This window comes from Hylobates moloch, unplaced genomic scaffold, assembly GCF_009828535.3.
Source record: "Hylobates moloch isolate HMO894 unplaced genomic scaffold, HMol_V3 SCAFFOLD_6, whole genome shotgun sequence".
In the NCBI taxonomy this organism is placed as follows: domain Eukaryota; kingdom Metazoa; phylum Chordata; class Mammalia; order Primates; family Hylobatidae; genus Hylobates; species Hylobates moloch.
This window is the reverse complement of record NW_026652281.1, coordinates 89,519,899-89,533,868: the sequence shown is the minus strand read 5'-3', so window position 1 is coordinate 89,533,868 and position 13,970 is coordinate 89,519,899. Positions and strand designations below refer to the sequence as shown.

The 13,970-nt window shown below is 39.8% G+C and overlaps 1 protein-coding gene across 6 annotated transcripts in view; it reads right to left on the bottom strand.

Moving 5' to 3' along the window:
- FTO (FTO alpha-ketoglutarate dependent dioxygenase) overlaps window positions 1–13,970 on the bottom strand; it is a 413,232-nt gene that overhangs the window by 174,909 nt on the left and 224,353 nt on the right. For all 6 annotated transcript variants that reach the window (XM_032157362.1, XM_032157363.1, XM_058440993.1 and 3 more), the window contains one exon: window positions 1,019–1,143. In XM_032157362.1, coding sequence (XP_032013253.1) covers window positions 1,019–1,143 — 125 coding nt within the window. The remainder of the gene's footprint in view (window positions 1–1,018; window positions 1,144–13,970) is intronic.

The following is a 13,970-nucleotide window of genomic DNA, read 5'->3' as shown; positions in this document are numbered from 1 at the left end:
GATCTAAAAGATAATCCTAACATTTGGGAGAACTAGTTCTAGCCTCCCACATATCAACTGTTTTTCAAAAAAGAAACAGGATAACATGATATTTACTATGCAAGCATCAGTTCTGTAAAAACTGATGATTTAAAGAAAGTTTTCACCAGTAACACAGTTTCTAAGCCCAGGTAACTCCATGGAAAGAGACCAGGTTGAAACAAGAGTCATTCCTAGTTGGTCAACCCTAAAAACTGGGTTGATAAATAGGCTACAGTCATCGCCACATAACAACATTTTGAGGTTTTGGTCAACGGCGAACCTTATATATGTCAGTGGTCCTGTCCCATACGATTGTAACACCATATTTTTATAGTACCTTTTCTATAGTTAGTTATGCTTAGATACACTAATACTTATTGTTGTGTTACAACTGCCTATAATGTTCAGTAGAGCAACATGCTGTACAGGTTTGCAGCCCCGGAGCAACAGACGGCACCATATAGCCTAGGTGTATAGTAGGCTATGTCATCAAGGTTTGCGTAAGTGCACTCTATGATATTCATACAACGGCGAAATCACCTCAGGACACATTTCTCAGAACCTATCCCCATCATTATGGGATGCATGACTATACTTTCAAGTAATCTGCCCTGCATAGAGTGATAGAGGAGCACTATATGGATTTCCCAGACATCTGCTCTAATGAAATAGCAATGCTAGTCTTTTAGACTGTTGATTAAAAAGGGTTCTTCAGCATCAGGTACTTATATTACATTATGCTCAAAATGCAAACATTTATGCTAAATGTTATATTCAGGAATAAATTGTGTAAATATACTGATGACATCAATGGATCATTACAATTAATGTAGGTGCTGTGGGCAGGAAAACTAGCTTTAGCTGAAAGCATCTTAAACGTGCTTATTTTTCATGGCCCCTCATAGGAAAGGGATAAGGCCAGCCATAAGGAAGGGCTCGGCCAAATATAGTTCTTGTTTGTCAGGAACAACAAATCCCATTTCACAACAGAACTAACCTGGCATGCCATTCTCTCCTCAGGTTCTGGCGTGCAGTGAGCGAGGCAAGGATGGCAGTCAAGATTTCATTCCTTTGTTCCACGGGGAGCCCCTCTCTTTTAACTTCATGAAGCACAGCATTTGTCTACAAGAAATGATACAAAACAGAGAAAGAAAAAGTGAAAAATTAATAATAAAAAAAGCCCATAAGCAAATAAGGACAGTAAATCAATGGCTTTTTTATTACAGTTCCCCTGCTAACAAATCAATACAGTAAATGATGGCCAAAAAAGGCCGGCATATATTTTGTATTTAATCAATGTACATGGCACATAAGGTAAACTCCAAAGCTCCATTGCCTTAAGTAACACATCAAGATACTGTGCATTCTTACTCTAATTTTCTCAGCACACCAACGATTTTTTTTTTTTACTGGGAATTGCCTACCATGAGCTATTATTAGAAATGATTTTCACGTACACTTCACTGTGAGTTGTTTGTTTTGCCTTTTTAAAAAAGAGCAGCCTCCGACTTTCACTCTGTTTCCTGCTACCCAGCTGAGGCTTTCTCTGACTCTCTTATTTGAATCATTACTTTAAATTTCTACCCATGCCATAAATGTTTTGCGGGGGAAGAAAGGGGAAGATTCACTCATTTTCCTTGCCTGCTGCAAATCAAGATCTTGGAAAGAAAAAAATAGGAACATAAAAATCAGAAAGATCATTTCTTTGAATGAGTATCTCAAAGAACATCTTTAGATTTTTATAGATGTTGTTTTTTAATTTAAAGTTAGTGTGGCTTCTTTGGAGATTTTCTAACCAAAGCAATTGCTAAAAGGAATGAAATTGTCTGTGTTCTAAGTCATTCAATTCCTTATCTAACAGATGCCAATACATTTGTTTACTTAAAGAGCATACCCATAACCTGGTTCTCCTGTAACTTGAAACACTACTCCCTTACTCCTTGATAGCATTTGACAGGGCATATTTAATATCTTCATGACAACCTTGAGAAGAGGAGCAGTGAACATTTGTTGTTTCTATTGCTTAAATCCATACCTCATCCCCTTTGTCTGGCAACATCACCTAAATCTCCTCTTACAAAGTCTTTTCTTTCATGGTATAAAGTCTTAGAGAGACTGTCAACCAAGGTGTCCTACCCTCCCGTATGAAGGATGTGGGCCAGACCAACTTGATTCTTTTCCAGGACTTCAGACTCTTGAGAGGAATGATAAAGAAACGGGGAAAAATGCTGAGGCAATTTATCAATTCCCTTAATTCCTTCCACCCATGGTCCTCAGAGTATCTCTAGTTTCTGGAACTTTCCGAGGCCAGATCGTTCGGTTTTCCTTTGATAGTGTCAGTCACCCAATATCCTTTAAGTAAAGTCCCATTTTGTTTAAATTCACCAGGGCTGAGTGCGGTGGTTCATGCCTGTAATCCCAGCACTTTGGGAGGCTGAGGCAGGCAGACTGCTTGAGGTCAGGAGTTCAAAACCAGCCTCCCTAACATGGCGAAACCCCATCTCTACTAAAAATACAAAAATTTGCCAGGCGTGGTAGCGCACACATATAATAACAGCTACTCAGGAGGCTGAGGCAGGAGAATTGCTTGAAATCTGGGAGATGGAGTTTGCAGTGAGCTGAGATCACACCACTGTACTCTAGCCTGGGCAACAGAGTGAGGCTCCATCTCAAAAAAAAAAAACAAAAAAAAACCATCAGAACCTGTTTCTGTTGCTTATCAAAAATGTTAACTGATACAAACAGGTAAGTCAGAAAATAGTACCTCCATTGTGAAGGAGCCTGGATAATCCACCTGACACTAGCCAGGAAAAGGACCCTGATTCTGCCTGCTATCCCAGTATTCCATCTACTGTGCTGGAAGATATGCCCAGTTGGACACTCAAGCAGCTTCTGTGGCAACAACATTTTCAGCCCTCCAGCACAAGGAGGAACGTTCAGCTTCTCCAGGTAATTCCAGTGCATGAAACCCAGGATCCACAGGTTGCAAATTCAAATACTCACTAGGCCAGGCACATAACATGAATGAGTTAAGCAGAGGTTACTGAAAGACAGCACATGTTCTGCCTAAAAAAGGCACCCGCTATTCAGATCCAGCCAGCTCTGCCATTCAGAAAAGCTGGCTCACTGATGCTAGATTCATGAATTTTCAAAATAAACAAGAAATCTGGTGTGTGTGTATGTGTGTGTGTGTGTGTGTGTGTGTGTGTGTGTTTAATGTAAAAACTGATTTTTGTAAATCTTGTAAACTCATTAAAATTTTTTTAAAAAATACCATGTGGGTCGAACGAGAAACACCAATGGGCTGAATAGAACTTAGGCAGCTACCAATCTGTGATCTCTAATCTAAAAGATGTCTAATTTCAGAGAGGTCTGTCTGAGCATTAGCGGGTATTCTAACAACAGTACCACTCCTTGTCTGTGACACTCTACTTCATGTATTTAAAGTTGAAAGGAACCTCAAAAAGTCAAGTAGTTTATCGGCCAGGTGCAGTGGCTCACACCTGTAATCCCAGCACTTTGGGACACCAAGGCGAGTGGATCACCTGAGGTTAGTAATTCAAGACCAGCCTGGCCAACATGGTGAAATTCCGTCTCTACTGAAAATATAGAAAATTAGCCGGCTGTGGTGGCAGGCGTCTATAATCCCAGCTACTCGGGAGGCTGAGGCAGGAGAATTGCTTGAACCCAGGAGGAGGAGGTTACAGTGAGCCAAGATCGCGCCACTGCACTCCAGCCTGGGCAACAAGAGCGAACCTCTGTCTTAAAACAAAAATAAAACAAAACAAAACAAAAGTCACAGAGTTTATGGTTATATCTGTGGGTACATATTATTCTACCAAAATGTAAAAATGCATCAAATGAAAGACAAAGTAGACATCTAGCTAGCTAACATGATCAAAACAAAATTATTTCCCTCTGTGAATCTATTAAAATGTTTATTTTTAAAGTCATTTACCTCTTCCTTGCCTTTCATATCATTTACATTTTATCCAGGGGCCTTTGTTTTCCATAGGCTCTGAACAGCCTCTAAGAGGGGAAGGAACAAGGATATAAGAAAGTTTCACAAAGAAAGGGGATATTGCCTGTTTAGTTCAACACCGTATCCCCACTGCCCACAAAATATCTGTCAAATCAGTGAATAAAGAAGGGACTTGAAAAATAAGCATTACAAAAACAAAGAACAACGAAGGCTATCTTCTTTTAAGAACTTACTATTACATAAATGACAAACTCATAAAATGGATAAACTAAGAAATAGTTACGTGCTTTATCAAGGAGCTCTTCACTTCACAAAAGGATCCACTCTAAGGTTTCTTTAAATAACCAGATCCTCTAGAAGTTCAAGAGTTTCCTAAACTTCAGTTATTCTAGCACATCCTTATAATTCTTGCCATATTTGTATATGAACTATATAATACAGTATTTAATATTTTTCTTTAAATTGACTCATATTTCATAGTAATTTCTAGATAAAAGTAAAAAAAGAAAAAATAATACTATGAAAATTGGCTCATTTTTTAAAAATATAAGTTCACTTCAAAAGAAAAATGGAAAAACCAATGGTACTTATAAATGAGAAGATAATCGGCCTGGTGCGGTGGCTCAGGCCTGTAATCCCAGCACTTTGGGAGGCCCAGGTGGGTGGATCATGAGATCAGGAGATCGAGACCATCCTGGCTAACACAGTGAAACCCCGTCTCTACTAAAAATACAAAAAATTAGCCAGGCGTGGTGGCGGGTGCCTGTAGTCCCAGCTACTCGGGAGGCTGAGGCAGGAGAATGGCATGAACCCGGGAGGCGGAGCTTGCAGTGAGCCAAGATCGCGCCACTGCACTCCAGCCTGGGAGCGAGACTCTGTCTCAAAAAAAAAAAAAAAAAAAAAGAGAAGATAATCATAAAAGTAAATACAAACAAAACTATATATTTATTTCATTCTAGATAGATACTGTTGCTTGCTGAAGGCCCTGAGACTAAAGCATGCTCCCTCTTTGTAACGGAAGATATTAACAAGTGGTGGAGAATAACGATGCAGCAGATTTAAATGAAGACTTCCTTGACATAATCACATAAACAGATGGAGCTGAAGAGAGAATCACTGCCTCACAGTGTGGTCCTCATGTGCAGAGTCCCCAAGTGCCACCTAGCATCACCCTGTATCACCTGTGGTCCACATCTCACATTGTGGGTGCACTTCTTACTGCAATGGTTTTTCAACACTTTGCAGATAAAGCTCTTTTCTCCCCAAATGTATCCTTACATGCAACTCCCAATATATACAACAAACAAAACTGGAACAGTTCTCTTTGAAGCTGGTATGGAGGACCTAGAAGTCCTCCCCTTGTCATGGGGCATCTTCTCAAAGCCCCAAGGCACTGCGAAACACAATTTGCCAACCCCAACCCAAGAGCATCTAAAATAGCATTCGAGTTTTTAAAAGTTGAGACACTACTAGGAGGAATGCAAAATACTACCATTCTGACAAACGGTTTGGCAATTTCTTATAAAGTTAAACATACATTTAGCATACGACCTAGCAATTTCATTTACAGAGATTTATCTAAAGAAATGATAACTTATGTTCAAAGAAAAACATGTACACAAATGTTTACGGCAACTTTCTTCATAATCACCAAAAACTGGAAACAATCTAAATGTTCCTCAAAGGGTAAATGGATAAACACACGGTGGTACATCCACACAACAGAACACCACTACAGCAATAAAAAGGGCTGAGCAACTGATGAATGCCATCACTCAGCATCTCAAAGACATTATGCTCAGTGAACAAAACCACTTGTCTGACATTCTGGAACATGCAATACTGTAGGGACAGAGAACATAACATTGGTTGCTAGGGATTCGGTTGGGCAAGACGCAGCATAAGGGAATTTTTGAGCATGATGGAACCATTCCATACCTTGATTGTGGTGGTGGTTACGTGAGTTTATACAAACGTTAAAACTCATAAGACATGTGGCTCATGCCTGTAATCCCAGCACTTTGGGAGGCCGAGGCAGGTAGATCATCTGAGATCAGTAGTTCAAGACCAGCCTGACCAACACGACAAAAGCCTGTCTCTATTAAAATACAAAAATTAGCCAGGTGTGGTGGCACACTTCTGTAATTCCAGCTACTCGGGAGGCTGAGGCAGGAGAATCGCTTGAACCCAGGAGGCATAGGTTGTAGTGAGCCGGGATCATGCCACTTGCACTCCAGCCTGGGCAACAGAGCAGACTCCATCTCAAAAAAAAACCCAAACAAACAAATAAAAACCATAAAAAACCTATAGGATTGTATACTAAAAAAAGGCCAATTTTATTGTATGTAAATTTTATAAAATTTAATTTAACTCAAAAACTTCATTTGCATCACATTTTTAAAACAAGAAAGAATGCAGAAAACAAGTTTCAAGTAAACACATCTAGCAAATAAGTAGTAAAAATACAGAGAAATATAACTTAATGACAAAAACAAATTCTGTTACAAAAAACTTTTAATATTAGAAAAGGAAGGGTGAACTTTGAACATTCAAACTCTAAAATTTAGGGTGAAAAGAAATCATTGCACAAAAGGAAATTTCAGTGTCAAAAGAGCATTCTTTTTACAGGGCAATTAATGTGATATTTTTACTCCTTATAATAGTGTCAGCTTTTCAAGGGTTGACTTCCCCAGGAAATGTTTATAGACCATTTTCCCATTAGTAGTAACATAGAACTGTCTTCAAACAAGTAACAATTTTTACACAGTCTCCTGTTACCAAAAACACATTCTCCTTCCCCTCCTCCCAAAATACAGGAGAAAAGCCCCACAGGTTTAGGAAGCGTGCACTGGAGGCTAAGTTTCATTTCATTAGTACTATTTTTCAATAGAAATCTATGGAAATGCAGGCCAGATCAGAAAGAACTAAGTATTAATATATTCTTTAGAGTGCTGGCTGCTCAGATCCCCGCTGTCACCTCCTAGCTGTGGGTCTTTCCCATAACTCCAAAAGGTGATAATAACAGAACCTCTCCACGGTTCTTGTAAGTATTAGTTGCCTAGTACATATGCCATCATGATTATTATTGTTTACTTTCATCTTAAACTCTGCCAATCTACCTTGTGCTAGGTTATGCTAGTTTAACAAAGGGATTCCTGAAAATGTCTATTACTTTAAGTGGAAAAACTTTAAAGGAAATCAGGCAACCACTGAACAATCACAACCATAAAATTTTTATGTACCAGAAGCCAGAGGCATATCTTTTTGCATATCCCTAGTGGTAGAAAATCTTTATCTCTTTATCCTTTGAGGGTGGGTTTTATTTTTAGAACAAGTTCTGATTTCACTTGATCTCTCTCCATTAGTGGACACCTCTCTCTCCTGGGCCAGTGTCCGACACTAAGCTGGTCCTTCTCAGTCTCCTGTATGCCTTTCCTCATTCTAGGATGAGGAACTGTTGTTACCCCAAGGTCATACCTTTCATCCTCCTCTCATCTCTTTGGCTTGCTCTCTCTCTGGGTGATCTGCCCTTCCAATGGCTTTAAGGGTTCCCTGTAGACTGCAGACATCTCTACGCTTCTACCTTCAAGCGGACCTTTCCACTAAGCTCTGGTCCCATTCAGCCAACAACTGACTATCTTCCTTAAACATGCTGCCTCAAACATAAGATTTGACCTTCACCTGTCCACATTTGAACTGACTATTTTTGCTCCCCTTCCACCATATTTCCCTAGAGTGGTGACTGCACTACTATCAATGCAATAACCCAAACTAGAACCCTAAGAATCACCCTAATCTTCTTCCCTTTCCTTTCCTGCGCTGCCTATACCTAAACATAAAAAATCCTGTGATTCTTCTCTCTTCAGTATGACTGAAACTTACCCCTTCCCCACTGCCATAGGCTTAGTTCAGGCCCATTTCTCTTCTGGGCCATGTAATGGCCTCCAAACTTATCTGTCTGTGTCCATCTCACCCCTTTCATAAATTTTCCTATTTCAAGAGTGATCTTTTAAAAGTATATGTCCAAACATGTTACTTCCTCTTAAATAATTCAGCATCACCTATAATAGTGGTTTTTAGGCTTTCGTCATGAAGCCCCAGTGCTTCCACGAAGTTTCTTAAGGTCACCAAGGAGACGAGGAGCTTTGGCTTCAAAATCCCACCTAAACCAGAACACCTTTGTTTATATATGCTTTGGTTATTGGCATTTGGAGGACACACACAAAAAATGATTTTTTAAAAATCCAAATTCCTTAGCCTGGGGGAAAAAAAACCCTTTTGATACAGGTCCTGCTTACTTCTCAAATTTGATCTTCTATCATCTTCTGTTTCATATAAAACTTTAATTCCCTAAAAACACATGGCTATTCTATCCTATGCTTCGATTTGTACCTTTGCCGTATAACTTTCCAGTAACTACTCATTCTTCAAGAAACATCTCAAAAACACCTCCTCTGTGAAGTCTTCCACAAACTACATCCTTCCACCAAATTAGATGGAGCTGATCATTCTTTTTATGCACCACCATGTCGTACTCCATTGCACTTACATATTCATTTAAATTTTTCTCTTCCAGAGCGTGGGCTCCATGAGACCAGAAGGGTCCATACCCATTTCTTAATAATCTCCAAGGTGCCTAGTATGGCAACATGCCATGAAAGTGGACTCCTGATGGATACTTTGGAATAAATGAAGCCAAATGACATGCTGAAACATGTCTGGGGAGTGAAGCTAACGATCAGGCCAGAGAGCACTATTCAAGGTCAAAAACAGTATGTGAAACCAGCTTTGATTTGATTCAAACTATTCCTAAGATGAGTCTAAGAACAGAGTCAGAAAAACTATTTTTAAGTAACAGAATCAAGAAAAATGAGCATATGCCCTTGGTAGGTGACTACTTAAAAGGACAATACCCATTTGGATGGACGTGTCTAAAAATATACCCTCCTAATATGAGGGTATGTATAGGAGGAAGAAGTCCCACTTTCTCCATTTCAGTAGAGAAATGTAGTTTGGATTCTGGCAACACACAGCATATTAAGGACCCCTAAGAATTTCCCAGAGTCTTTCATTTCTCCTGGCTCAAAACTTCATGTATAAAACCAAAGCAAAATATCCAGAGCCAGAGAGAGAGAGAGAGAGACTGAGTGCAAATTAGAAAAGAAAAGCCAAGAACTCTAAGGAGCCTTGAATTTTAGGCTTAAGTTTCCTATCTTTCTTGGAAAAAGTCTCCCAATTCTAAACAGATTCAATTAAAACTCAGCAATTCACCTAATTCTTGTGGGGCATATTGCTACAGTCAGTAAATTTTAGTATGTCCTAATTCCACTGTATCATAGCAGAATTTGTTGCACGTAGGGTTTTCAGAGAGGAACCACTCTGAAATTTAAAAGGAGACTTACACCATTTACTCTTTACTAGTAATTCTATGCAAGTCTTTAAACCTTTTGGTTCCTCTCTGATATGATGCAACAGCTTCTGATAGGCCTGTAACTCCAAAACTCAGACTTAATCTCTCCATCTTACAAATCAAAGAATGTTGTCCAAGGAAATGCATGGAAACAGGATGGCATTCTACAAATATGGCTGGTAATCCCTCTACAGAGTTCATTTAAAAAAAAAATCTACTACTGTTCTTGCAATTTCAAAAGGCATTTAAACACCAGGATCCCAGAACTGTGTACCTTTCTGACCTCCCCATCTACCCATCCTCACCACCACCACAGAAGTAATACTGTCATAATGGGAAAAATGTCACCCCAACACTTTTTATATACATAGCTGTCTCATGTTAGGGTTGTATTTCCCCTCTGCACACACAAATTACAAAGATATGCTCTGACTGATAATGAGGGCTAAAGGTTCAACTTGTGAAGAAACTTGGTTTAAGATGTTATCAGCTGGGAAAGCTATTTCCTCACATCAACATTGCCACAGGCTGTCAAAAGCCCTAACCAGGGCTCCCCTCTTCAAAAGTCCAGGAACACTTTTTTTTTCTTTCTCTCCTTCCTTTTTTTTTTTTTTAAAAAAAAGAAAGAAAGAAAGAAAAAAAAGAAGAAAGGCACAGAACCCACTGAGATAGCCTTAGTCCCATCAAAGAAAGGTCGATCTCAGGTCTTCCTTCATTTAGTGATTGTCAGTTTAAGATGGCTCTTTTGTGAGGCCTCTTTGGCTCAACGCTGAGTGATGTCTTCACATTTTCTAAACTGGACTGGGCACCACCAAAGATTTCCAGCATGCTTGGATCCACAGTGCGGCAGAACAAATAAACATTCCTCCCAGCCCTTCTGCCTACCTTATCTCCCCCTCCGGGAGCAGGAGGTTTTGGGGGTGCCAATGTTTACACAATGTTAAAACTTTCTTTCCCCTGTTTCCTGAATTTGAGAAAACGCATCCTGGATGACCTCGGCTAAGAGATAACACCAAGTCACCACTGGGTGCCACGTCTACTGGACTACTTAAGGCTGCTGTCTTCATCCTTCCTTCCCCTCCCCCACCCTTCATAGTCTACTCACCCAGGAAAGCAGGAGATAAGCTCCACTGTCTTGAAAGGAAGGCACAAAGGCAGAAGTCTTCAAGAGGCTGCCAACAAAGCAGGCTTTTATTCTCACCTTAAAGACACACTTGGTTCAGTTCATCTCAAAGACCCACTTTATTTGACTGAACGTCTCCGCAGAGTTCACCACATGACTCCTCAAAAATGTGCCAGTAAGACATATTTTAGTGTTTTTCCATCATGTACTGTTGAGCTAAGGGGGCTAGCTGAGAGTAATCAAGAATGTCTGTGGGGAAAGAATTCAGGGAAAATGTTTCTTTGATCAGTTTCCTCATCCATAAAGGGGTATAAGTAATAGCACCAAACTTGTGAAGCTCTTGTGAAGAGTAAATGTAATAATCCATGTAAACTGCTTAGCACAGTGCTCAGCACACACAAAATGCTTGATAAATGTTAGAAATTGGTATTAGGACTATTGGCAGCAGCATTATATGTATAAAGTCTTGGGGGAAATATCACAGAAGAGAAGATATCGATATTGATTTACAAAACCCAAAATCCTAAAATATCACAGCCATAACTATGAATGACTACTTATTTTTGTTTTTTCCCCAAAGCACTTACACCATATCTCCCATCTCTCTCCTTCTACGAGTAGAGAAATCACTCTGCCTCCTCTGTTTGACAAAAAGCCATGGAGCCACAGCAGCCTGCCTGCCACTTCAGAAACTCTCGGGGACAGTCATGTGGGCGACCGCTGGAATGTTCAGGCTGCCGTGGGAAAAGATGGCCTGCCCCATAGGTTTAAGCTCGGATGCTGGGGCAATGTACGAAAGCTAGACCTCAGAGCTCCAGTTGGCAACGCTGGTGTTTCAGATGATGGTGAAAAACAGCCCCATGTACTTGTCAAGGAAAGAAAAAAAAAATAGAAAAAAAAAGTGGGGGAGAAAGGTAAAGAGGAAAAAAAAGTGTTGTTTATAGAAGCCAGCTGCTTGGGCCTTGGCGCCAGCAGCCCCTCATCCTGCTATTTTACGCCTGCAACCCCACTGCCCCTACTGGCACAGGTACAACTAAATGTTGACTTCAATGCTTCAGAGAGCACTCGACTGATTTTGTACATGATTAATTGCCAAAGACATGGCTGGCCATATGGAACAGAGAAAGCATCAAGTAATTCATACTTCTGTATGTGATCGTTTGGCCCCTGTTGTTTTAATGTACAGGAAAGAGCTAGTATAGCACAGCCCTGGTGTCTTGCCCCTGACAGCCCATTAAGAAATCTCAAAGCACCTAGTCGAAGTTATGCTGTTGGCTTTTCAATAGGAGCCTAATAAAACAGAAGCAGAGCTTTCCAACCAGTCTTAAATCTTTCACATACAGTACATTAACTACTACGGCTGAAACAACAGGCTTCTTATGATAGGAAATGGGATTTGATTTCTAGTCTCTGCATACTTACTGAAAGCCTTTTTTTGGCCTTTATGGAGTTTACAGAATCATTGTTCTTCTTTCTCCCTCTGTTTTCCAAGCAGCCTAATAGATTGGTTTGTTTCAACAGAGTCTACTCTTCATCACTATTACATGCATTCTATGTAACAAAGCTGATTCATAGACGGGAGCAGGAAACAGCATAATTAGTCTTACCAAGAGAGCCCAGGAATCACTCTAGCTTCTGAAGCATTAGCCTCCGTTACAACCAAGAAAACAAAACCTATCTGCTGGAAGGAAGAGCCTCAGAAACACACTCTTATTACCCTCACTTCCTCCCCATCTCTGTGAAATGAATCCATTCGATGTGGGAAAGAATATCAATTTATTTCCCAGTTGTTTTACTGTTGGTTCTGGGTGACATTCCACTCCAGGCACAAGAGAAAGGTGCGCCTTAGGTGCAATTCATCCCAACTTGCAGTCTATTAGCTTCACCCACTACTAAGATCTTTGCAGGCTGTTACTTTCAGTCTGAGGGGAATATGTGTGCATTACCACAATGTTTTCCTTTCAAGGATTTTTCAGATGACAGTACTAGAAGTTATAACACCATCCGTAGTTTCCTTTGTTGGTTCTGACACGTATTGGGAGGATGACTTTGTTGGCATTTTCTGTTAAAAAATACTTATAGGACTTTTTTTTTTGTCTGTGGATTTTTAGGTGTTGAAATTATCCTCACACCAGAAGACATCATATATGGGAAACTCCACTTGCCTGCCTATTCATTAGCAGGATTATAATTGCTCCACTGCTAAAATGAGCTAACAACCCATTTACAGCTCTAAGCCAATGGGAAATTCTCTGCCTGCCTACTGCCTCTCCTTCCTTGGGATATGCTGCTGCTTTTCAGGATGAGCAACCCAACTAATAAACAATAGCATGAAAGAGAAAGCAAGAGCAAGACTCTTGGGGAAAAAAAGGAAACAAGAGCATTAAAACTGACTCAATGATATGGGAATGAAGACACAATCCAAGATCTCTACAAAGACAAGAAAATTGTTGTTGTTGACCATCATCTATAAAACTGTTTTCATTTTATTACAGCATGCTTTATAAAGTATGATGATCATGTAATTCCCATTTTGCAGATTTTCACTTGTCCATTTTGGGAGGGTGAAATGCCCAAGAGTAATCAGTGATAGAAGTACTTAGCATGCTAATTCTTTAAATCTCTAGTTCGCTGTTACCTCAGTAGTAGTGTTAGTAGATTATACATAAAAGTATTATACCTAATACTGTTATGTTATATATATATAACAAAAAGTAATATACATAAATATATCTTTTTAAAGTCTCACTGATGAAAATAAACCCATCAGAGCCACAAAACCTTCAATAAAGAAAATTAAAATGCTCAAACTGCAGCCATGGCACATAGCAATACTACCTGAATCTAGAATTAAACATGGACATACCTGTACATTTCACATAATTAATACTAGAATGACAGCTGACTTCTCTCCAAATACTTCCGCGGTACCTTGCCTTATCTTTATCTTTTTATCAAAAACTATTAACTTTATAAATAAAAGCAAGAACTCTCCCAACCCCACCACAACACACACATGCCCCTAATTCCCAGCCGCTACTTCTAAGAATTCCACTGCACTAATCTGTTCATTGTCCTAACTGTTAATTGAAGGTGAAGAATGGCTAACTACACCAAGTACGAAATAATTGAGCCACTGATGATGTTTGGCCTAAAAGTGGCTTAGCACTTTCCGATCCTTGGACAAGTGAAAAGTTACCCAAGATCTCCATCAGATCAATTCTCTCCTTCCCCTAAACATCAGCAGGACAAAGGCTGAAGTGGTCTGTCAGGCACACTGGATTATATGAAGTGTAAAACATTGGGGGAGAGGGGAAGGGAGGGACGGCCTTTGAAAGGGGACGGGAAAAAGAAATCACACTTGTAAGAGGATCCAGCTGACAGCTCAGTCCCTAACAAGTGAGACAAGTGAATATGTTTGGAAACATTGTGAA